Raw genomic sequence first — 23,690 nt, forward strand, 5'->3', positions numbered from 1 at the left:
TTAAACGCCCTTAATATAATAATTATATATACAAGGGTATCCACAGCGTAAACTGTAACAACTGCACACTAGGATCATACAGTAAATTGTTTCTGTATCCACTAGCAGACTTTGAATAATATTAAATACTATTTTGAATTTTAAATACAGTTGACATTTGTATCGTGATTAGAAACATTATTTCTTTTAGTTATAAAAATTACAAGAAAATCTGCTATCTATAAAAATGTTAATAAACAGGCAGTGTCACTTTTCATTAACTATATGTTAATGCATACAGAAGAAAAGGAAAGTTAAGGTGGTTTGTCATTAAGAACAAAGGATTAAACAAAATAAGAGTGGATGATAAAATAATGCAGCTATACCAAGCAACAACAGAAATAATACAATAACTCTAAGTATACAGAAGCCCTCCTACAACTTAAAGCCTAGCCGTTAACAAAATGTATGCTTATAGCAAATAAACAAATAAACAAATAGATATATCAAAACTCAAAACCTGAATGTAAGGGAGATAAAACGAAAATGGTAATAAAAGGAAAGCAGAGATAACAGGAAACTAATTTTCATTTTCAAATGGGATTTCCTTTCAGTTATAGCTTCTGGAGCTGAACCAGGAACTGCACAAATACATATATGTACAGAGCTAATGTACACATGGCTTTGACAATCTAAGTGCTAAAACAAAGCCAGCAAGGTGTGCTAATCCATGATATTGGAGAAGACAACATTTAATTACCTGTCTTTAACAGAGAAGGGCAAATATTGCAAACACATAGAAATATATTCATATAAATATATTCAGAGAATATTTCTTCATATTTTTAAATGAAACTGTTGTAGTATATGTCACCCTTCTATAAAGATTCCTATAACCAAGTCTTCATTTGAGCAATACATTTAAAACCTTTTTCCTGCAACTTAGAGCAGAAGTTTTGAATCCTAAACAAAGCAGCACACACTGACTACTAGTGAAGAGTCCACGGATTCCTTATGAGAGACCTGAGAGAGACACACTGGTCTAATCGGAAGTGTTCACTTCAACACCTATAGTTGAATATAATGTATTTTAACACTAAACCATACGTACTCCAGCAGTCTACCTTTATTAAGCAGTTCATCTTTTTCATTATAGAAGTTTACTTTAGAACAAGATGAAATGTGCCCTAGACTTCATTGACACGATTTCCTCTCACAGTAAAGAAAAGCCAGTGCAATCAGCATCAATATATATGTCTATAGTTAGTCAAAGAAATTCCACGTAGGCTCTCAATGAATATCACGTTTCATAACCTCTGCCCTTCTCTTTCATATACTCAACGAAACCAAAAGCACAGATGAAAAGCCCAAGCAGCTCAGTTGAGTTAATTTTGTTAAAACACCCTTTCAATTTAAAGCTGAATTCTCCATCTCAGTAATGGCGTAAGACATCCCGCATACTATATAACACATTATTCACCGCTCCTTACATATCTGCAGACCAATTTCAGCTCCAGCGTAAGCTGATGTTAGGGCAAAAGATATGCATCAGCTTTTACTCCCAGTATCTGTAAACTCTTCAGTCACCCCACAGAAGCACAGTTAAAGATTGGAAGGGTAACAAAATGTATTATAGAGGTATCAGAAAAGCCCAATAAACAAAGACAATACAGTAGATTATGATGATGATGATGATGACGGTTTGACTTCGCGAACGAAGATTTTGGGAAGGGCTTTACCCAAGCTTACTACAAGTGCGCTGATGACTAAAAAGGCCAATGTGGGATGCCTTGAAAAAAAAGGCTGCTTGGTCATTCAGGATGTTGCCAAACAAGTCTGTCATCTCCTGGGTTAATCTCGAGCAACCAATGTCCTGAACTGCCTGCATGCAGGGTTGGGTCTTTGACTCCCAGTGCACCTTATCACCTGCTGTTTCGTCCCTTGCCTGTCGCTACAGGGCTTTGCAGGCGTGAGTAAAACCTTTGGGCCTGCACAGTGGATTTTTTAGGTGAGGCACAGAGTGTGCAGAACTGGCCCCACCCTTTAAAGCTGAGGTTTAACTGCCAGGGCCTAGAGAGTTTGGACGGTGACAGCAAAGTCCTTAGGTCATAGGTTTTGTTAGAGTGTCCTTCTCTTAGACGGATGGCCTTACAAGGCTAAACGAGCTCCATCTGCCCAGGTTTGAACTTAGAGGGCTCACTAGCCTTCAGGCAGCCATCCTAGGAGAAGGACAGTATATAACAGGGCATGAATACATTTAAAAAGAATAAACCAGCTCTGAAATAAAAACTCAGAATTTGCCACCTAATTCAACAGAAAGACATAAAGAATCAAGAATTTAGCATGCAAGAGAACAAGTTTTGCACTTCAGTCAGTTCCCAGCCATTTTTTTTAAACTTTAATTCTTTAATTGCAGGTAAAATACATTTCATAACAGTAGTGAATGTTCCATAAATTCAATGTTATTTGCCTGACTGAAAACCAGTGCAAACATACTAAAGCCATGCATTAGCAGAATTTTATGATTTGAGTAATTTTTACTCATTCCTGTTTTAGTTCTTTTCTTTGAGCTTGTTTGTATTTTTTCTTATAGTTTCTTAGTTTTCACTTAAAAAATTCTTTACTTTGAGGGTGGTCAAACACTAGAACTGCTGCCCAGCAAAAGTTGTGAAGCTGTTCAAAACTCAACTGTAAAAGATACTGAGCATCCTGCTCTAGCTGACTCTGCTCTGACCTGTAGGGGTGGCCTTGTCAATTTCCAGATGCCCCTTTGTCGTGCCTTCACAGAACCTCAAAAATTCTGTGATCCTGTGGTATTTGTGGCTTCCAAACCATCTCTTCCCAAACCTCTCCATTTCATGCCATCTTCCCTTCTTCTTCCTTCAAAGGTTACCCTGACTTGACACATCATTTCCAATTTCCTTCTCCTTTCTGCCTTCCATTTTTATATCTCCACCTGCTCACCATTTTAAAATTCTCACAGTCGGACTGAAATTGTTACTTCAGGAGCAAGTTTCATCTGCTGACCAGAAATGATGTTGAATAATAGAATTTGTAACAAAGTTCCCACATGTTAAGAATGGCATTGTACATTATGTGGCTGACAGCATAACTCTTCACGAGTTATGAACTCTTCATAAGTTCAAGCGTTCTAATAATTCTTAAAATTTGTTTAAAGGGGTAAAAAAATAAAATAGCAATTTTCCCAGAATGAGCAAAATGACCCCATATTTCATGCTTTCTCCTTATTACACGATTCACCAGAAATCATGAAAGGTTTTAAGGAGTCTGCTTACACTGTAGGTTGTGCAGTCTCCATTATTTACTGCAATAACGCTGGCACCATGTCTAACAAAATAGTTCCAGAATAAGCAACATAACAAATTGCTGCTTTAACTCTTGAATCAGTTTGTATACTGTGTGGTCTTTTTTCATAATCTTCATTGCAAAGGACTACAGATTTCCTGATGACATTTTGTTTGCTGAAACTGCTAAGGGCACATGGGACCAGTGAACTGAAGTCCTGAGCAATGTGCTGTGACTGACATGTAACTCACCATTTAACCACTGCTGTACATGATATATTGGAGGCGATACGAACATGACCCTATCCTCAATGCATCTGGGATCAAGTACTAATCTTCAGCTGTAAGTTTTAAAATACTGTATAAACACTTCTGTACCAAACTATCATAAATGCAAGGATTCACTAACTTAAAGAATTTACTTGTAGTTATGAAAGATTAATTAATGAACTACATTCATTAGTATGACTATTACCTGAGAGCTCCATACAACTATCAGAATACTTGACTTTTACAGTGATCATTTACAAATGTGCAAATTCACACAGTGCATTACATTCTGATGTTCTTCTGGATTTCAGAAATCATTCTGCCCTTATAAGTTCTATCAAGAAACACAAGACATAGAACAACTGGAAAGGAAAGAAAATCTGATTTATGAATTTTTTAACATGTCATGTTTAACAGAAAACTGAATCCTTTTGGCTACCCAATTTTTTTTTTCCCTCCTGCTATGTATACATGCTTGAATCTACAAAGGATAATTTACACTAAGGATGCTATTCTATTGTCACTCATATCAATGCTGACCTGTAATAACTGTATTTGGATTGAACTGTCTACCTTTCTTTGAACATCACCAATTGAGTAGGGCTTTTGCCAAGCAGCTGAATTATCTCAGTATTTTATGAAATTGTCAGATTTTGGGTTGTTTGTTAATTAATATGTGTCTTTTAGAGTGCCATTAAGGTAAATATACCTAACATAGAATACATATATGTATGCATGTACATACATATACGTATAAACATACTCTATGAAATTAATCCAGGAAGTCATAAACAATGTGTAAAGCTGAGGAAACTCCTGCATAGGCCATTGCTTTTGTTAGATTTTTGATGTTTTGTTATTTATACTGATACAAAAACTGGTTTGTACTACTGACCTTGGATACAAGACAGTTCATACATCTTGTCAGGGATCTAAATCAAAGCCCAATGGAAAGACTCAGACTGGCTTTAAGGCACCTTGGAAAAACCTTGAAACTTACACAGCATAAGATAAAAGTTTTTGAATAATAAATTTTAAAGCTTAGAAAGACCTTTTCCCCATTATTTTCACCAACCACTAGATCATGTTTCATGAAAAATAAACCACTGTTTCCACCCAACATCACCCTTTCTGCACTGCACATGCTAACAGGCAACAGTAGGAGAAACTTTTAAAAAGTATTTGTAAGTTTAGAAACATACATATTTTCATAAATAACTTCTGGCATCGTTTCCATTCTCCCATGCTTCACTTACTTTCTTTCATCATATAAACAAAAGTATTTGGGATTTTTTTTTTTTTTGTAACAAATATGAAAACAATGTACCAATTGGCTTTAAAGCCATCCCATTATGATTAGGATATAAATCTCCACAAAAAGTACGTTGCCTATAATAAAGTACTAGAATAAAGATATTTAGATAGACAGATAGACATAGAGGAGTCTGTCTATAACTAATATAGCTAAGATGTATCTTACAGAAAGTACTACATGTCTGCAAGTTACCTTTTTGTTATACTGTAATTGGTTAGTGTATGTCTATTTACAATGCTAAACTTACTCATCAGAAGCAGTTCCAAATGAGTATTTTCCAGCACCAGTAGAAAGGTTCTGTTGTTTCACAGCTTTGGCTTTTTTGCCATGACTGGTTTTGGCTTGTTTGGAGGAGGGTTGATTATGACCAAATATGCAACGGTATCCCTTCAGCCACAAGAGCAGTTGTGCCTTGTCACATACTAGAGTACCCTTCAGTGAACTTACAACCTTCCTTTGAAATTTCCAGTACTGTAGCCACATATTTAAGCTGTGTGCTTGATCAAATCCTGTTGACTTTACCAAACACTCACATAGATTTTATTTGCAAAGGAGTAACTTTCACCCACACAATAATTTAAAGAATATTTTTGCAGTCTAAAGACTCATTTAAGCAGAATAATTGGCAACAATAGCACTTACCTGATTGTGTGCAACAGAGGTTATACAGCTATTTTCCAACTCAAAACCATGCAATAGCCATTTTAAAAAAAATAATGCAATGTTCAAAATTTATGAAAATTAGGGGTTTACTCGTAATGCTTTTTAAGAGGCTTCTAGACACAAGTAGTGCAATTTACTACTTGCTTGTGGTCAAAAGAAATGTGCCATATGCAATTATTTATGGAGAGATACTGCATACAGACTAGGAGGTTTAGATCAGTTGATATGTAATAGTTTGGCCACTATAAAAATTAATCAAGTCAGTATTGCATTCTGGCCTAAAAGAATGATAAGCCTCTTTTCACTAAGAGAAATCAGTCATGACTATCATACTCTCACCAGCCTATTGAAAGGACTAAAACAAATCAATATCACATAGAACGATGGATCGAGCATGAATCAATGCGGCAAGCACATAACCAAACAGACATGGAATTAAACAGGAAAGAAAAAAGAAACGAAACAAAATGAAACCAAAACAAAAAGCTAAACAAAACCAACAAAGATTGTCGCTTAACCTGTTTTGTCAGAGCTGGTATTGATGGTATTGGTAGTGATGGAAGTGAAGGTAGTCTTTGCGCTGTCCTTGGTAGTAACAGATTTCTGCTTATTTTTCATGGCTTCCAGTGCTTTGAGCTTCTTGGCATGTTTAGTGCCTTTGTAGTGGGCCGCAGCCTGGCTCTACAAAGGAGAACAAAATGAACCATGCAATCAGGCTCATTTCTAAACTGGCATTCTCTGTATTAGTACAAATACAGACTACCTTTCAATAATGGGTACCATTCACATTATCCAAGTAGTGACCAAACAGAAAATCATATTTAGAATGATGCTTGAAAAACAATGGAAAAAATACTCAAGCCACCCCAAACAGATTAATTAGTATAACTGCATAATAGTATATTAACAAAATAAGGTTGTTTTAGTCTACCATGCTACCATTAGTTTTTCTGTCAAGACTTCTTTTGCTTTCATATTAAAAAAACAAAACAAAACAAAAAAAACCTCTCAGGCAATGGGGAAGCAGGCACTCTCCTCCCACTAGCTTTGCACTTTTCCAGTTTCTATTTCAAACTAGAGATTTAGTCAAAGCTTCCCTCAAAAACAGTTTACTCTTAACAGTGGTATCAGGAACTTCTCAGCAAAGACTGACAGTAAAAACAAACCAAAAGAACCCAGACCAAAACCAAAACCAAAGCCCAAACAAAAGGAAGCAAAACATAAAACACTCTCTTGAAAGCTCATCACCAGAGACTTAACTGAATGTGAGGCAGACATGCAATTAGCTGGCTTTCTAAAAAAAAAAAAAAAAAAAAGGATTACTTTGTTCACCTGCTACAAAAATGTTTGAAATTCAAAGCCAGGAGCATCCTTTCAAAGGAGAAAGCTCACACAAATCCTGTCACAGTCCAAAAAGTATTTTGGCTACTTGATATTGTTAAGGTAAAATAGATTCAGATGTATATCGCTATTAAGATTTATGTATTACTTGGAAAGTATCCTTATTATTCTAAGAGTTAATACCAACTTTCTTGCATTTAATTTATGTTGAAAATATATTTTAAGAATAACATTTGAAGTAAAGATTAAACTTTATACAAAACCCACTGGCATTAGTATAAATATTCAGAGTTTATTTCTTCTCATAATTATTTAAAATCTTAAAAGAAAGTCTTCCAGTTAATAAGTTTAACAACCTCAAAAATTTGCTTGTTGTTTTTTTTTTCTGAGCTTCAAAGTTTTGAAAGCAACAGCTTTCTTACTTGAATGAGAAATCAAGATTATAGAAAAATAGTCAAAATCTAGGTACTACAGAACTGCAGAAATAAAAAGCAGCTATGTTGGATCAGCCAAAGGACCCAAAAAGGTCAACATTTTGCTTCTGGCATTAAATAGAATAGCAGATACTTAGAACATAAAGGAAAGGTAAATGCTTTATGTTGTAGAATAATAATAAGAAAAAAACATGTATATAATTTACTGGCTACAAACTCAAAGGATCAAAGGAATAAAACAACAGTTACTTGACTCACTAAGCCACTCATGTAGGTTGAAAAAACCTGCATTATCTGGCATCTGTTAGTCATTAGACCTTCATTTAATGTTATTTAATATGCTGAATTTGGGAGTGACAGGAAGTTCTACTGAGCGTCATATAAGAGTGCATATTAATGCATCTTGAGATTTATGACTTCCAGCTTTCATGAAAACCATGATTCCTTCCAGATGCCTGAGATTTGAGAAGCTCAAGATGATTAGGGAAGAAGTGAGAGAACTTGTCTAAACCAATGTACACATGCATAAATTTTCAAACATGCATATGCTCTTCTTGTATATTGAGATGCATCATTCAGTTTGGTTGAAAAGCCAGTTTCTCTATACCTAAAATAATGTAAATATTGTTATTAGGTACCCTTATTGAAAGAACACTGGACAGTGAAGTTATTAACTAGATACAACCTGAACAGAAACAGCACAATCATGCACCTTTCACAACTCCCAACACATAACATTAGACATACTGTAAGCCAAACAGAAATAAGAGATATTAATTACTGTTAAACTGAAAGACCAGTGTCAAATTACAATGATGCATTAAAAATGACATTATACAGTACATCCTCATGTTGCTATCATGTCAAATATTTTTATAGTTTCTAGTAAAACTTAGTCAGCTCCAGATTCTGACTGCACTTGTTCTCCTTAACAGTGTAATTCTTCAAGTATAAAAAAGGTAGTCAGAATATGGTCTTTAATACTGAATGTTCATATTAGTTTCATACACAGCTCAACTTTATTCACAAAATGGTTGGTGAAGCACCCCAGGTTTATGCCTCTTGCACCCACACTTCCCTTCCAATTCTTGCAGCTACAATTTCACACACCTCAACTCAAGGAATGTTGGATGTACAAGGCTTATACAACAAGGGTCTATGTACAAATTGGTTACCTTTTCAATGTTCTGAAATATATGAATGAAATTGCTCCATAGTAGAAACACATTGCTCAAATTTACAAGTACAATGGCTGATATGCAGAATTGTCCATTACTCACTTTCCACAGAGAGCTGATAATTTACACAGCCTATACTTAGAGATGATCTTTATGCCATTTTTATTTCAACATTTAAATCTCTGTTCTCCGTGGGGACATGAGTCTATCTGAGCTTGTTTCAATATAACTATAGCTAGCATGTTAGTGGTAGTTCTATGTAAGAGCACACAGACTGCTCTTAAGCATTTAAGCAGCTCCAAATTAGCTTGTGCTGAACTTCTACAACTGAATTGGAGCCCTAAAAAACCCACAAAAAACAACCTCCAAAAAACCCCAACCAAACGTCCGTCATTATCTTCCCTTGTAGGAGGAAATGGAAAATATGCTCATAAATATCTTTTTCCACACAGCAATGTAAAGTATGGTATCTCACTGAATCATTTCTTGCAGCCATAAGAGAACTAAAATTATCCTCACTGCTTAAATGGCATTTACTTCTAACTCATTGCTTAACCAGTATTTACTTGTAGGTTAAGTACAAAAATAACAGATCAGAAAATGCAGTTATTCCCAACTTTCATTCAGAATTAAGAAATACTGAGAGAGAAGAATAAAAGTCGTTAGTTCTACTATTTGGTGCCCGCTGTGATGCTTAACTGAGTGAAGAGACTGCACACCTTCAGAAAGGTGAGAGGGAGTCCAACAGTTGCAAAATACAAATAGATAATACATACATATATTACCGTACCAACCTGAGCTAGAAGTTGTGCTCAGATGAGTTTATGAATGGAGGTTACAGGTGAAACCCTACATCTGTAGAAACCAATGGAAATCAAAGGAGGATTTCCCTTTCCATGTTTTGAAAAGGGGTACTGACTTTTATAATTGCTTATCTTGATGAAAGACATCATTTGATGAAAGTCCCCTTTGAGAAACAACTGTTTGACATAAAATCAGATGAAAGAGATACTGGACAATCCTAAAGAAAAAAATCCTTATTTCTACAGAACACTTTGTAATCAGCCATCTTAAATCCCTCTAATATTAAATTCTGTTTCTCTTCATTATTATAAAAGAACATATTAGAAGAAAACCTTCAGAAAGGGCTTACTTTCTTCTTTCATCATAGTTTCCAAGTTTGCTTCTCACATCATAGTTTCCATGTTTGATACAAAGAATTAACCCTAGCACTGTGAAGACAAGTCACCGTCAGCTAAACATGTGGCCCAGTCAGTGAAGAAGTAGTGTGAAGGAGTATGTCAGTTACTGCTGGTTCAATATTAGAGTGACTTTAAAAAATATATCTATTCTTGAAAAAGATGTCTAACAAGAAACAAAAAGGTACATTATTACTTCATGCTTGAAGATGAAAACTTGAGGATCCTTAACTAAATTCTGAGGTCTCTGATCCTGCAAATTACATGTAAACAAACTCTGGTCTATGGGAATTACTTCAAGGAAATGGCAAGATGTCTTAACAGTAAATCACTTTTCAAGGTTATTTGTAATGAAGTCCTGCTTATTTGAGTGGTATAAGTCAAATTAAACATCTCTTTTGCAAAACATAATTTCCTCTGGTTCATTGTATCCATCTTGAATAATTAGGGACCTTTCTAATCCTTATATTTTGTAACCTTCCCAAATTGTTAGAATATAAAAAATGCATTTGTCTATATAATGATTTATTGGGTGTATATATATAAACACACATACACGTACCATAAAGATTTCTATATACCATAATGTAAAAACTCAGCTCAAGTGCAATATTGTACCACAATTACCGTAAGGACTTGATATTACCAAACAAATTGCAATATATAAAGTATCATGAGAAAGGTGAAGTATTTTAAACAATCCAGATAGTATGTGCTTACAACTACATGGAAGTCTTCAAAGGTTTGCCTGTCTGCCTAAGGTACTTCACCGAATCTTATGTCTTCTCACTTAAGTTTTTAGGCATTGGCCCAACAAAAACACTGTGCTTCATTTTTCGCATGGAGACAAAGAGTTCTATTCCTATTCAGAGAGTTTTCAGCTTCACAACACTGCATCTTCTATCCTCCCCGTATCTCTCCTGGTCCACCTCATATTACAGTCTTAGAGGTGGTTTTCCTGCCTCATTCATTCCTTCTAGGCAATACCTTCATAGTAAAAGCCAGCTCAAAGAACATTTTTAAAAAAAGTGTTGTGAATATTTTTCACCAAGTCTTCCTCACAATATTCAGTCCAACTATCCTGCACCATGCCTTTTCCACCTTACAATGCATTTTGAAAGATGTTCATCATGGAGAATGCTCTACTCTATGCTGTCATCTGACCAGTTAGTAGCAAGGCTGCATTCTGTCTGCACCCTTAGAAAGCCACGAATAAGGGGGCTGAAAAGTCCTTTTTTTGTCTATCTGAGATTTCAGTAGACCACATCATGTCTTTCTTTCCTACCAGCTACTGGATGCTACCATTACCTCTGCTGTTATTCCCAGTAAAATAGTAGCAATTTTTTGCTAACACATCAGCAACCGATGTCAGGATCCTCCAGACTAAAAAGATCTAAAACCAGTAAATTTCCAGGTTCAAACTGTCAGTGAGCTGAGCACACATGGAAAGCAATCATACACAACTGCATAAGCCAAGAGGGCTTCTATCCTTGATGAAATGAGGGAAATTGTTTATGAGATACCTATGCTACACATTGTCTCAGTCTCTGAGTACAGAACATTTTCCTAAAGTTAGGCTGTCAGTAAGTACTTCAAATACCTTTTTACAGATGTTCTAAGCACAAAAGAAAGTGGTAAAAATCAAAAGACATGTTTTATTTTTGGAACAAGCATCATACTTATTTCTAATGACTCCAAAGCCTTGCAAGTCAGTGATGACAGCACTGCTCAGGGAAGGTTGCAGTATGCAGCTGAGACATCTGTAGACTACCAGGCATGTGCTATTTACATAACCTGAGCTGATCCCTATGGAACTTCTCCAGTAAGTAAACTGGAGAAGCTTACTGAGAGAAAGTCTAACAGCCTTGAGACGCCCAACAGTTGGTTCTGCCTAGGGCAGGGCTTTTATTGTGAGCCATGCCAGATGATACGAGGATCATACAGTCGCTTGCACTGAGATGTATTTACTCTATTTAGTAGGTAACCTTTTATTTGAGGGTATTTTAATTTTTCAAAAATAATTTCTTATAAGGCCTACTGTTTTATTTGCCCAGTGAGTACACACAGGGAATTCAGGACTAACAAGTCCTACACTTCCTTTCTAGAAAACAGAGGAATTTCGTGAACTTCACCAGAGCTTCACAGACTCACAATACAAGAGACAAACAAAACTTTGCAGAAGATTAAGTGAAAACATGTAATGCAATTTTTAAAGGTAAAGTCAACACAATGACATGCTTCATACTGAACGAGAATCCTGACTTTTGTCTGATACATACAAACTCAATCTGCAGTCAATTACAGTACAGATAAATGTTGCCTGTCATCATACCTTCCTTCTGCTATGCTTACCTTCATCTTCTCAAATGTGTCATTTCAATTTTTTGTGCAACTCTTATCATCAACACTACTGTGTAATACATAACCAGAGGTCTAATTATATTATGCACTGGGATGTAACTGGTATAAAACACCAAGGATGCATGTAATATTACTTCTTCCAGATACGCTCTGAGAGAAGGCTTTTGCCCCCAAAACTGTGACTGATCAATTTGCCCCCTTCCCTACAGCCAAATACACAATAACAGAGCAAGTACCAAAAAGGACCTTTTTGCAGAGAAGAAAGCATTTCTCCATTATTGTGTCAGAACACATTAAATGTCCCAGCATATCAATTCCCAAGTATTCAGTTTTCTCTTTTCATGTAAAGAAAAACTTTCTCTTTCCTCTTGTCCTTCAAAAACCATTTATTCAATACACTCATGAACTCAAGGATCACTGAGACTCAAGGATCAGAGAGAATGGGTGCTTTCTGAGCTCACTAGCTCCTCTGCATTCACAAAGCTGCTCCATCCCACTCCCCGTGCTTGGGATTCTTCCAGAGCCATTTATATAATGGTGAGATACTGTACCTGGCAGGAGTCTGCATCACATTGTGAGAGATTGGCATTCACCTCATTCTTATGGCAAAATCATCCATCCTATAGTAAAATCAATTTCATTTTCATTATGGAAAGAAGTATCATATTTTCATTATGGAAAGGAAAATCTATTTTATCTTGGTCAGATGCAGAAAGTCGAAATTTTCTGCTTGATATTTCTTGTCCCATATTGCAGCATCTTTATGACCACACATCTGGTTTGAGCTGTAGGCTGCCACTGCATATGGCATTATCTGAAATGATCTAAACAAAATACAAAACTTGCCTAGGTATAACATACTTCACTCTGCATTCTAAGTAGACATACACAGTGTCAAAATATATATAGTGAAGGCAAGATAGCTAAAGATAGCTCTTCCCATACCTGGCATTTTTCTTTTAAGGGCACCAGTACTTCATACAGCACAATAAAAGTTCATTGTATGTTGAAATTCAATAAACAGATTATTTACTTTATCATATATTTTTATCATTTTTATTGTTATTCAGTTATATTGTTAATCAGTAATTGTGCAAATCAGTTTTTAACTCATTTTGACAAGGTTATTAATTCTAGTTGCTAGAAATTCTTACATGTTGGCTTCCATAGTAATAATGGTTGCATTTCAGGGAGCTCTTTTGATGAAGGGGATGAAACATTCTCTTTTGCAAATTGAAATCAAGGAAATTAACTTTAACATTTAATACCATCTGTACTGTATTAAATGGCAGATCATTTATTTTCCCCACGGTGAATCTTACTGTAGCCAGAATTCCAAGAAAATATTAAACTTCTTTATTTTTTCTCATTCAGATTAGCAAAGTGATTCATCACAGATTAACCTCAGAATAAGACAGGTCAATCTGTACACACCGTTATGTGCTACACATGATAAAATAAACAATGTATTAATTCAGTTTAATAAATATAACATATATGCTTCCACTTTTGAATTTGGAACTAATATATTTGGGGCTGAGAACTTGAGCAAATCGTATATACCATTATAATTTTGTACAAATGTACCCCAGCTTCCCTCCAATAGCAACCGATGCACATCTCATATTCATTGTTTTAATTAACACCCTTTGAATAGTATGTCAATAACGGCTATACTAAAAGTGAAAGCTGACATACATTTATCTATGAAACAACAAAGAAAATAAGCTCAAGATGGTTGTGATTTACTTAATAATGAGTTTAATAATGTGAATATAATTCAATACTCAGGTTATACACAAACAAGGTTACTTAAAATCAACAGATGCTGTTGAATTTAAAATAACTATTTTAAAGACAGTAATTTTCTAAATAGTGTTTAAAAGTTCAGTATTTTCTGCTGTCATCTAAAAAGTAATAACAGTGGTGGATATGTAGTCAACACCTTTTTTTTAAATCTCAATTTGTCACAGTTCCCAACAGCTACTGGCAATCAAGGGTGTACACATACACTTACCTGCCCAGAGCCTCAGTTCATTTACAAACTTTACACTGTGTGAGCATAAAGCACTTGATTCCCTCAGGATCCAGGTTGTGAACTGAATAGAGAAAGTTGAGTGGGTGGGTTTAGCGTAGTTTGTCTGAGTGTTTTCACCTGGTTTCTGTTGCCAAGGAAACCATTTTGGTCTGTTTGCATTCATTATAGCAATCTCATTGAATTCTGATTTGCAGATTTTTTTGACTGAATCAAAAGCATCAGAGAATAGTGGTGAGGCACAAAGATATTACAAGAAATTTTACAGAAAAAAGAAGTTTAAAAGGTTAATATTTAAATTCCTATTAGTTCAGTACTATTTGTACTCTATATTTGAAATTACAAACAAGTTAATACAACTTGCATGTAGAAAACCACAAAAGAGAGTACATGGAGGTATTTTTACCATGCTCTTAAGCACAGTCTTAAAACTTTTATTAGAATTACTGGTTTTAATACTAAAGTTATTAGAAGTTTTCCTATTTCAAGTCTGTCTTCAGAAAAATGTAGATTTGACTTTCTGATTCTTTTTCATAAATATATGGTTACACAAACATTTAATTTTGGATTTTAATTTAAATTTCAGTAGTTATTTTTGTACAAATCAGTCCTGTGTCCTTTATATCATCTCCTACCCATAAGCAAAAATTCAAACCCCACAAATAAGTAACATAAATACTCAGATTTCCTGAACTCTGTTTTATGTGGACTTGACTATAGTTAGATGCTTCCCAGGTCAAATTTTCAGCCTTCTTGTAGAAGGCTGTAAATATATGTAAAATAATATGTGAACTTTTCCACTGAAGAGTTCTCACAGCTACACAAAGATTTATAATTTAAGGCTGGGACTAAGATGGAAGAGTTTACAAGTCCATTCTCCTCATATTCTAAGAGGAATCCAAGCCTTCCAGGTACAGAAACATCAAAAGAGAGGCAGTGTGTTTTCTTGGAATAAAAGTACTCTCAACCCACCAGTTCCTGACTCATTTAGACAAATTTTGTATCTCTAAGATCTTGAGTCCTATGCCAGTGACTTGCTCAAAAAGTCCTATTAGGGTAGGACACAGGACTTCTCTCTTTGGGAGGAGATATATGTTACATGAAAATGACAGAGCAAAAACCAAAGTAAAATGAATTAAAAAAACCCACAACTAAACAAAGACCAAAAAACAACCAACAAGCAAAATTCAACCCAAATATGTTTTATATAAGAAATTAATATTAATAACAAATAAATGCCTAAGTGGTGATAAAAACTAGTGGTATAGCATGGAAGCAAATATGCATTAAAGACTAATTTTATCTAAACTATTAGTAAGAAAAAAATATTTTGAGAAAAACAAGCAAAATAACCAGAAGAAACAAAGGTTTGTAAAGCACAGGAAAACTTGAAGATCAGTCTACAATACAGTTATATTTACTCTTTTACATAATTTTGTTCCTTTTGCCTTGCCTTCAATCATTCTTGGGCGATGCCATGAACACATTCAGAGCCTCAGTGAAGTCCATGCATTGCTGTGTATACCTACAAAGTTTGCCATCCCACAAGTTCTATTAGCTACTGAAGGGTCAGAGCCTTAGTATTTTGAATAACCTTTAGATATACATAGTGCCCACAGACCTAATGGCGATGACAGTTATAAAGGCAATTATTTGTTCTTGAAGTAGTACATGTATGTGGATAGAGTCAATTGTTCCAAAAGCTATGCAGACTGAAAAATGGCGGTTATTTACTACCACGAGTAGATTGTTGTACTATTATCAATACAGAACAGGCAAAAATATCTTCCAGTAGAAAGCTGACAGATCAGCATCTTTCACTCCTTTCAGTTACCCACTACTCCTGTGTGTAAGCCATGGTTAGGGATACAAAACATTACACAAAACTTAATGAGAATGTTCTACATTACTTACTATTTACACTGCAGTTGTTATATTTTCTGTTCTTCCTACAAACCTTCATTCCCTCTATTTCAAATTACACTGAAATCTGAAAATCCATTTTCTTCCATTGACCAAAACAAAATACTGAAGCTACAGGAAACTGCCTGCAATTCTACAAACCTTGCTGGATAAGAGCAGCCCCGCTGAAATCAACAGCACATTTTATATGATGAAGTGTTACAAGATAAGAGGTAAAGGCCTCAAATTTTACCAGGTGAGGTTTAGATTGAATATTAGGAAAAAATTCTTCACAGAGGGGGTGATCAGGTATTGGAAGAGGCTTCCCACGGAAGTGGTGGAATCACTGTCCCTGGAAGTGTTCAAAAACTGTGTAGATGAAGCCCTCAGTGATATGGTTTAGTGGTGGTCTTGGCAGTCGTGGGTAATGGTTGGAACTGATGATCTTGGAGGTATTTTCCAACCTAGTTGATTCTGATTCCAAGGCAAGTGCTTAAGAGGTGGTCTGCATTTCAGGTTCAGTCACATTGCCTTTTACATTTCTCATCTTTAGTCAAGCACAGGTTTTCCGGTTCAAAACTGATGTTGTGTAACATAAAAAAGATCAAACTAGACAGCTGTAAGAGCCCTTTCTGAGTTTAAAACCTAAGAAATCATTTAGTATCTTATATTTGTCTGGTCAGAGACTATTGAAAAAGTGGAAGTTCCAAATGGTACTGAAATTTAATGCTGAGACTCCAGACTCCTTGGAGGAGGCAAATCCCTTCATACCTATTCAAAATATTTATTAACATATTTGTACTTACTTATTGCTCTTTCTTTTGTTATTCCTCAGTGCTGATTCCCATCTATGGTAACTGTAACTCATATGAAATGAAAAAAAACCCAGACTTACATCTCAGAATTAAGAATTACAGAGATCTGATAAATGTAAATTAGTACATGTAAGTCAGTAACATTTAACATTTTCCACCCATGTCCTCCAAATATTGAAATGCTCCTGAAGTGATTAAGAAATACTATAGTTTAATAAAGAAAGGTAATTTAACCTTGCAGACATGACCTTAACACCTGAAGAAATGCTGTCTTAATTCACCCAACACTTGTGTGAAACAGAAGACTTTTAAGTTTGCTTTTTATGAAACTTTAGCCATAGACACTTGATGACATCATTAACCAAGAAGAAATTATACCATCAGAATTAATGAGGTATTAAAATACCTCAGCAAATAATGAAGAGTATTCAAGATTCCTCTTCCTTCTAGCCTTTAAAAATAAACAGTTAATATTTCCACAAGCAAATGTACAGAAATATACAGTTCTTAAACAAGAGACTGAAGCTCCTTATAAATTTTGCATTGAGATAAGAGTTCAGAACAAAGCATTCCTATCTAGACTTCTGAAGAAAACTAAAATGTCAGGGGAGAAACACTGCAAGTTTCCATGTAGAATTTTTTGGTTAAAAACTTAACTTGGCTGCCCTGGCCCCTACAATGCTACTTCTGGAAAACTGGTAAAAAGTTGTAGAGATTTCTGAATCCTCTCTGAATAAAATGAAAAGAAGAATCTTTATCTTCACCTCCAACGATAAACTGAAATTGTACATAGCTCTCAGTTCACACTTATGATCTTTCTGCTGTGATAATTCTCAGCATGCCTCAGTATGCTTTGCAGCACCCCAATCTTACATTATGGAGGACATCCAGCTGAAAACCTCCAGCTAAATGAATATGGAACTCTCACTAATGAAAACTAGCAGGTTTCTAAGCTGGTGTTGTACATCCGAGGTGTACATTCGGGGTGTATAGACAGCTTGACACTGATTTGAGCACTCTGAGTTTCAAAATGCTTTCTGGAGTTCAACTGTCATTAAGTACAGGTGAAGGAACAATATGGGACAGCTATGCCTTTTGTGTTCGTATCCTTATGACTTTTAAAACTGAATCCTAAAAAAATTTCTTTGCTATATTATGCTTAACACTACTATTAAATTGCATAAACCAGTAAGTGCTATTTCCCTTGGGTGTGTATTAACAATTTACTTTTTTGCAGACAAGTGCACAAATATGATTAGCTTTTGCAAATTGCTCCTTATTCTGTTACTGGTAAGTAATTTTTATATTATTGCAGTGTAAACAGATGCCATTTTCCACCCCATATTCAGCAGTAATGAGCTAATTCAATGTGTTTAAAACAACAAAAGATCTTCAAGAATGAGCTATTTGCTTCAACAGTCCAAGCTCCATTGAAATCTATGTTGAAATCACCCATGATAGGAAGTTAGCAAATTACTCTGGAAGCTGTGTTGCAAAAGAACTTTCTTAGTCATTTATTATAACCCTGAATGGTTCTGCTACCTTCCTAACATTCATATTATTGATCAAATTCTTGCAAATTGATTCAGGAATTATTTTTTGAGCATAACTAATATACTTCATTACTATTCTTGTAAAGAAACAACATTGTGGCAGGAGCTTTACAACTGTTTTAAACATTCACTCCCATGGATTCATTATAGACTGAAGTCTAGAAACAATGAACCATGCTGTTTTCAATGCGCTTTGGAAACTGCAAGGACCAACTTGCTGAGGAAAAAACAAAACAAATCAAAATAAAACCCCAAACAACCCAACAAAAAAGCCCCAAGCATGTTAAGTTTAGATTGTGTGGGTGAAATCCTGGCACCACTTAAGTCAACAGAAATGCTGACATTTATTTCAACCTGGAAAAGTCTTGAAAGCAAGTGTGATGCTCCACCTGGACCCAGTGGAAAGAATTTAAAGATGGATGGACAGCCTTTGACTGAGCCAACAAAACAAAATGTACAACACCACAGCAACACTCCAGTTGAGGAAAAAAAAAAAGAAAATAAAAGAAAAAGAAAAGCCATGCTTTCAGCACAAAACCATGTAATATTCAACTTGGAATATAATACTTGTCTACCCTCACAACAGCATGTTTGGGTAACTCCGCATCATCTTGCTTGGTGATACGTACTCATACTCAGCTGCTACTGGTATGTCATCTATCCATACACTCTAAAATATATCTACAGAATGAAAATTGAAAACACCCAGAACAATTCTATGCAAATAGAAATTACTTGCTTTGTTTCTCTGTTCTTTCTTTACCAGCTTCTACTTAACATTGCTAGAGACAACCACACCATTTGAGTCATCTGCACAGGAATATTTTCCTGGTTTTGTTTTTTGGTTTTTTGTTGTTGTTTTTTTTTTTTAATATTGCAGCAAAAAAGTAAAACTTATGCTTGTGTGTATATAAATATTTATATGGCTACACACACACATCACAGGCAACCTGCCATCTCACCAGAAATACTGTATTAGATGGAAAGGTTTCCAATGTTGAGTATGTTTGAGATATATATATCCAGCAGACATCCAGCTATAAAGCTAACAAAGACTCTTACATTTTGTGAGAGAGATATAATCCATTGTCCTGAGTTGTTTACTGGGTACCAAATAATCTGTGCAGAAGTTTATGGGCAGATATAAAACTGCAGCATATATCAGAAACACTACATAATGCTATCTAAAGAATAAAACTTCAGAAGGCGGCAGATAACCCTTAGAACTCTCAATCTCAACAGAATCTCTGGGACTCTTTCCATTTTAGAATAATTTCCTATTTTTGATCCTAGAGCCAAATTATACCCGAGTCCATCCATAATAAAAATACACCCAAAATGTAATAAAACCTGAATAGAATAATTCAACATATCTCCCAAATACAGTGCTTTATGCTATGAATAATTTTAAGAATGACTTTTACTCCAATATGAATGAATCTCAGACAGACCAAAAAATCAAGGACCCTATCTTAAAAGAATATTAAGGGTGCATGACCTAACAATGGATATGGAAGGCTAATAGCAAACTACAAATGTTTTGGTTGTATAAGCAAGTACTTGCAGGTGTAGGTTGCTATGACCTATCACATTATGATAAATATTGCCAGTGGGTCATTTAAATCTAACTGAGACAAATTACCTTTCCTGAGACAGTTAGTTTCCCCAGTGCATCTTCCCAGTTTCAGAGTTCAGGGTGGCCCTAGGCTGTAACCACGTCACCCCTCAGTCTGTGAGTGCCAGTCTCCCCAGAACCTCATGAGGCCTCCACTCCCAGCTCTGGCTGAAGTGCTCCAGTGTGTTCCACCTACCCCGCCAGCCAAATCTGCAGAATTTATCACCACTTAATGCACATATTTGCTGAGTAATAAGCATTTTGAACTGTACAGCACTGTGACTACCCCAAAGAAGATGTGAGAATCTCGGGTATCATCCAGAGCCCTACTGATGACAACAGAACTTCAAGAAGCCCCACTTTGCAAATGAGATCACAAAGGCCATCAGGACAGACACATGAATGTCATGTGCAGTGTGTAACATCTAACAGCTTGCAAGACTTTTGTGAAGCCATTTACAGAGAAATATGACAACTAGGCTAGGCTCAGGACAACTGGCTTTAGCTCCCGGAGTCCTACCAAGTCTGGATATGATTTAACCTCTAATACTTTCTTAAGAGGGTTGAGGCTATAATCTTTAATTCAGTGCTTCTTCAATTTCACCTTGCAGATACAGTTTCAACCTCAATGTCTTTGCCCTCCAGTCTCCTAAAACATACCTCTGATTGCATTCCAAATACAAAACAGATATTACTTCCAGCTGAGAGTTTTAAGATGTATTAGCCCCTTCAGGCTTACACATGGTCAATCTAACAGGTTTCTGCAGGCAGACAACTGGCCAGGAATCTAAGTGGGAGCTTTCAGGCTAAGCCAAAATGTATGCTAGTCCAAATGTGGTAGGAGCAGAAGCAGTTGTCTGCTAAAGATGGATTAAATCTGTAGCTGAACTGTTCATTGAGTCATGTGCAAACATGCCTTTCAGTAAGCCTATGACTTCTACAGGTTCAGGAATACAGGTCTGAGACACACTGATGTTTTGCAGGAGATAGCCCCTACCTTCTTTACCTGATCAGATAGGTCACATAATAGGCCATGTGTCTTTTAACCACATAGCATATTACCACAGGAGCCAGAAATAGAATTTATTGTCTGCGTAAATCTTTGCTTCACACGGCTGTACAGTCCCTTCTTCTTCTCCCCATTTACAGAACTCACATACCTCAAAAAGGGTGGAGTCCACTACTGTTCATTAAACAGACATTATTAAGGATGACCTTGTCACAGAGAATTGTATGTGGTTATCTACAGTGCAAGAATTTCAGAAAATCACTCAAGATTTGCTGTTAATGATAAGGTCATCACCCTGTTGATTTACCTTTTGTGGTGCTCAGAAAAGAGAATTATGAAAGTTATGCTTCTCCCCAGCCAAAGGGGCTCAAAGGCCAACCCATCGCTTAAGAGTCTGAAAATGCACCTTTGCACATACAAGAACAGCTTGCAGTGAAATAATAAAGGCCCCCAGCTTGTCCTAAATGCAATTTTTTATGTTCCTACAAACAGCATACCAAAATGCAATGAGCCTCTATTAGCCCCCCCAAGAGAGCAAAATCCTGCCTTCTTAGCTACAGTTCAAACCAATCAGTTTGTTATGAATATAAATGCCCAATTAAAAATGCATATTTAGTATTGGTGGGACCTCTTTTTATAGAAAGAAAAAAAGGAGTCATGTCTGCAAAACACACAGATTCTTGTAACTGCAACAACAAATGTTTCAAGGCTTGAATTAAAATTCATAGTCCAATTACTGTAAGTGGCTATACCTCTTCACTGGGAATTAATCTCTTACTACTCTGCTACCTGTTTCATGTCAGGATCAGCCATAATAAACTACCAAGCTGGTTTCATGAGGACGATGGTGGGGGTGGAGGGTAGCACATTGACGGGAAAAGCAGATAAATACCTTCAGCCTTTGTTTTCCCATCCAGGGAATATGGAAATGAACATTTGGATAAAAGCAGATTTTCTGAATGGGACAACATGTAATCTCTGTTAATTTTAAAAATCCAGGTTTAAAGCAGCTATTCTAAAAGTGCTTCTGTCAATATTCCATTCTGCAAACACCACAAAAGCACTAATCAATAGACTTCAGATATCTTAACTTTTACGTAGGTAAGTAGTCGGGGGGAAAATAATAAAAAATTATTAAGGCTGACTATAGAGAAGATCTGAATCCTAAATAACCTCAGCTGGCAAATGTCTGGATGATAAACCTCCCAGTTGTAAAACAAGACTTGCACAGGCCAAATGTATTCCATGATTCTGTCTTCAGGACTTTTTACTCTCTGGACTTAGACACATTCTCTTTGGGATGACTTCTTTGCTTTCAAAGACTGTCTTTATGATCATTCAGCATTAATAGCTCCTCGATGGCTCTAAGTTTTCTCCACTGTTTACTCTGCCACCTGAAATTTTCCATTTCTCAATTCATCTCTTTTCTGTCATGATAACCCAAATTTAATTATGAACTATGACAGACTCAGAGACTCCTTTCTTTTCACATATTGATCTCCTACTCTGCATCATCACACCTGTTATTCAGTATTGCTTCTTTGTCTCTTCTCTTACATAGCTCCTTCTCCCTCTTCTGTGCCTTAGAAAAAACACACCTACTCCAACCATTTATTCCATAAATTACAAACTCAGAAAATACATTTATTCTTATTTACTTTCAGACATTTTTTACAGGCTTGACTTCAAATGTTCTAACATGTTATCTAATAAGTTGAATCATATGCCTACTGGTTGTCAAACCCTCCCTCTTTCAAGAAAGCTTAAATATGGGTTTCAGGAAGTATTTTTCCATTAATTCATTCACCGATCCCCTGCTGTTCTCCCTACCTTATATTCCTGTTTCATTTCTGATTTATTAGAAAATAAGCTCTCTAGATAAAAGATCTCATCTTACGCATCTGTAAAGCACTGTATACTTCACAGACATTTAGCTGTAGGCTCCTTGTATAAATGAGCCGTAATATTCTCCAGGTTCTAAGTAAATTACCCATTAAACAGTATCTCTACTATTTTTAAGATCATTATTGCAGAATAATTCAGACCATACCGATAACATGCTTCCTGAGAAAAGATTTCCAGTGTATTTTGCAATTAATGATTGTTTATCTGTGTCAATAGACACTCAGCAAGACACATGACAGAAATGCTGAGTTTACTTTCTCTTGGGGCCTTGCTGTTGGTTCTGACTTGAAGTAGCATGGACTAATGTTTACAACAGAGATCACAGCTACAACTGAATTAATCCTCCAAATGGTTAAATGATACAAAAAAAACAGTTACCAAGAGTCATCAGAGCAAAGGCTTATGTTTTGTTAGTGTTCATTTTCTTAAAAGATCAAATTTATCTTGATTAATTTCACGCACTTTCTACAGGATCTGGAGAGAGAAAAAACAACCTCACAACTTGGTTCTATAGCTTAGGCAAGATCCTTTTCAACAAGGGATTTTGCTTTTGATCATTAGGCTGCCAGTGCTGGCAATTCAAAGGCTGTGTAGCGCCTGTAAAATTCATACAAAAATTCAGCTTCCCACCATTAGAAATTATACTTGTTTTTGACCTCTAAAGAGCAAACATGGTCAGAAACACCAATGAAAACTCTGTTTTCTCTCGTGACATGAGTCCAAGAAATCAGGTTTCTCATCTTGTTAGCCTTACAATGTTGTAACAAACTTCTGTCAACTGTGAAGTGCACATTTTCCACTCTATAGAAAG

General features: G+C 35.7%; 1 protein-coding gene across 9 annotated transcripts in view; it reads right to left on the reverse strand.

Moving 5' to 3' along the window:
• Positions 1-23,690, reverse strand: part of ZNF385D (zinc finger protein 385D) — a 426,940-nt gene that overhangs the window by 54,705 nt on the left and 348,545 nt on the right. For all 9 annotated transcript variants that reach the window (XM_065666059.1, XM_065666052.1, XM_065666054.1 and 6 more), the window contains one exon: positions 6,051-6,213. In XM_065666059.1, coding sequence (XP_065522131.1) covers positions 6,051-6,213 — 163 coding nt within the window. The remainder of the gene's footprint in view (positions 1-6,050; positions 6,214-23,690) is intronic.

Source organism: Lathamus discolor, chromosome 2 (assembly GCF_037157495.1).
Source record: "Lathamus discolor isolate bLatDis1 chromosome 2, bLatDis1.hap1, whole genome shotgun sequence".
In the NCBI taxonomy this organism is placed as follows: Eukaryota; Metazoa; Chordata; class Aves; order Psittaciformes; family Psittacidae; genus Lathamus; species Lathamus discolor.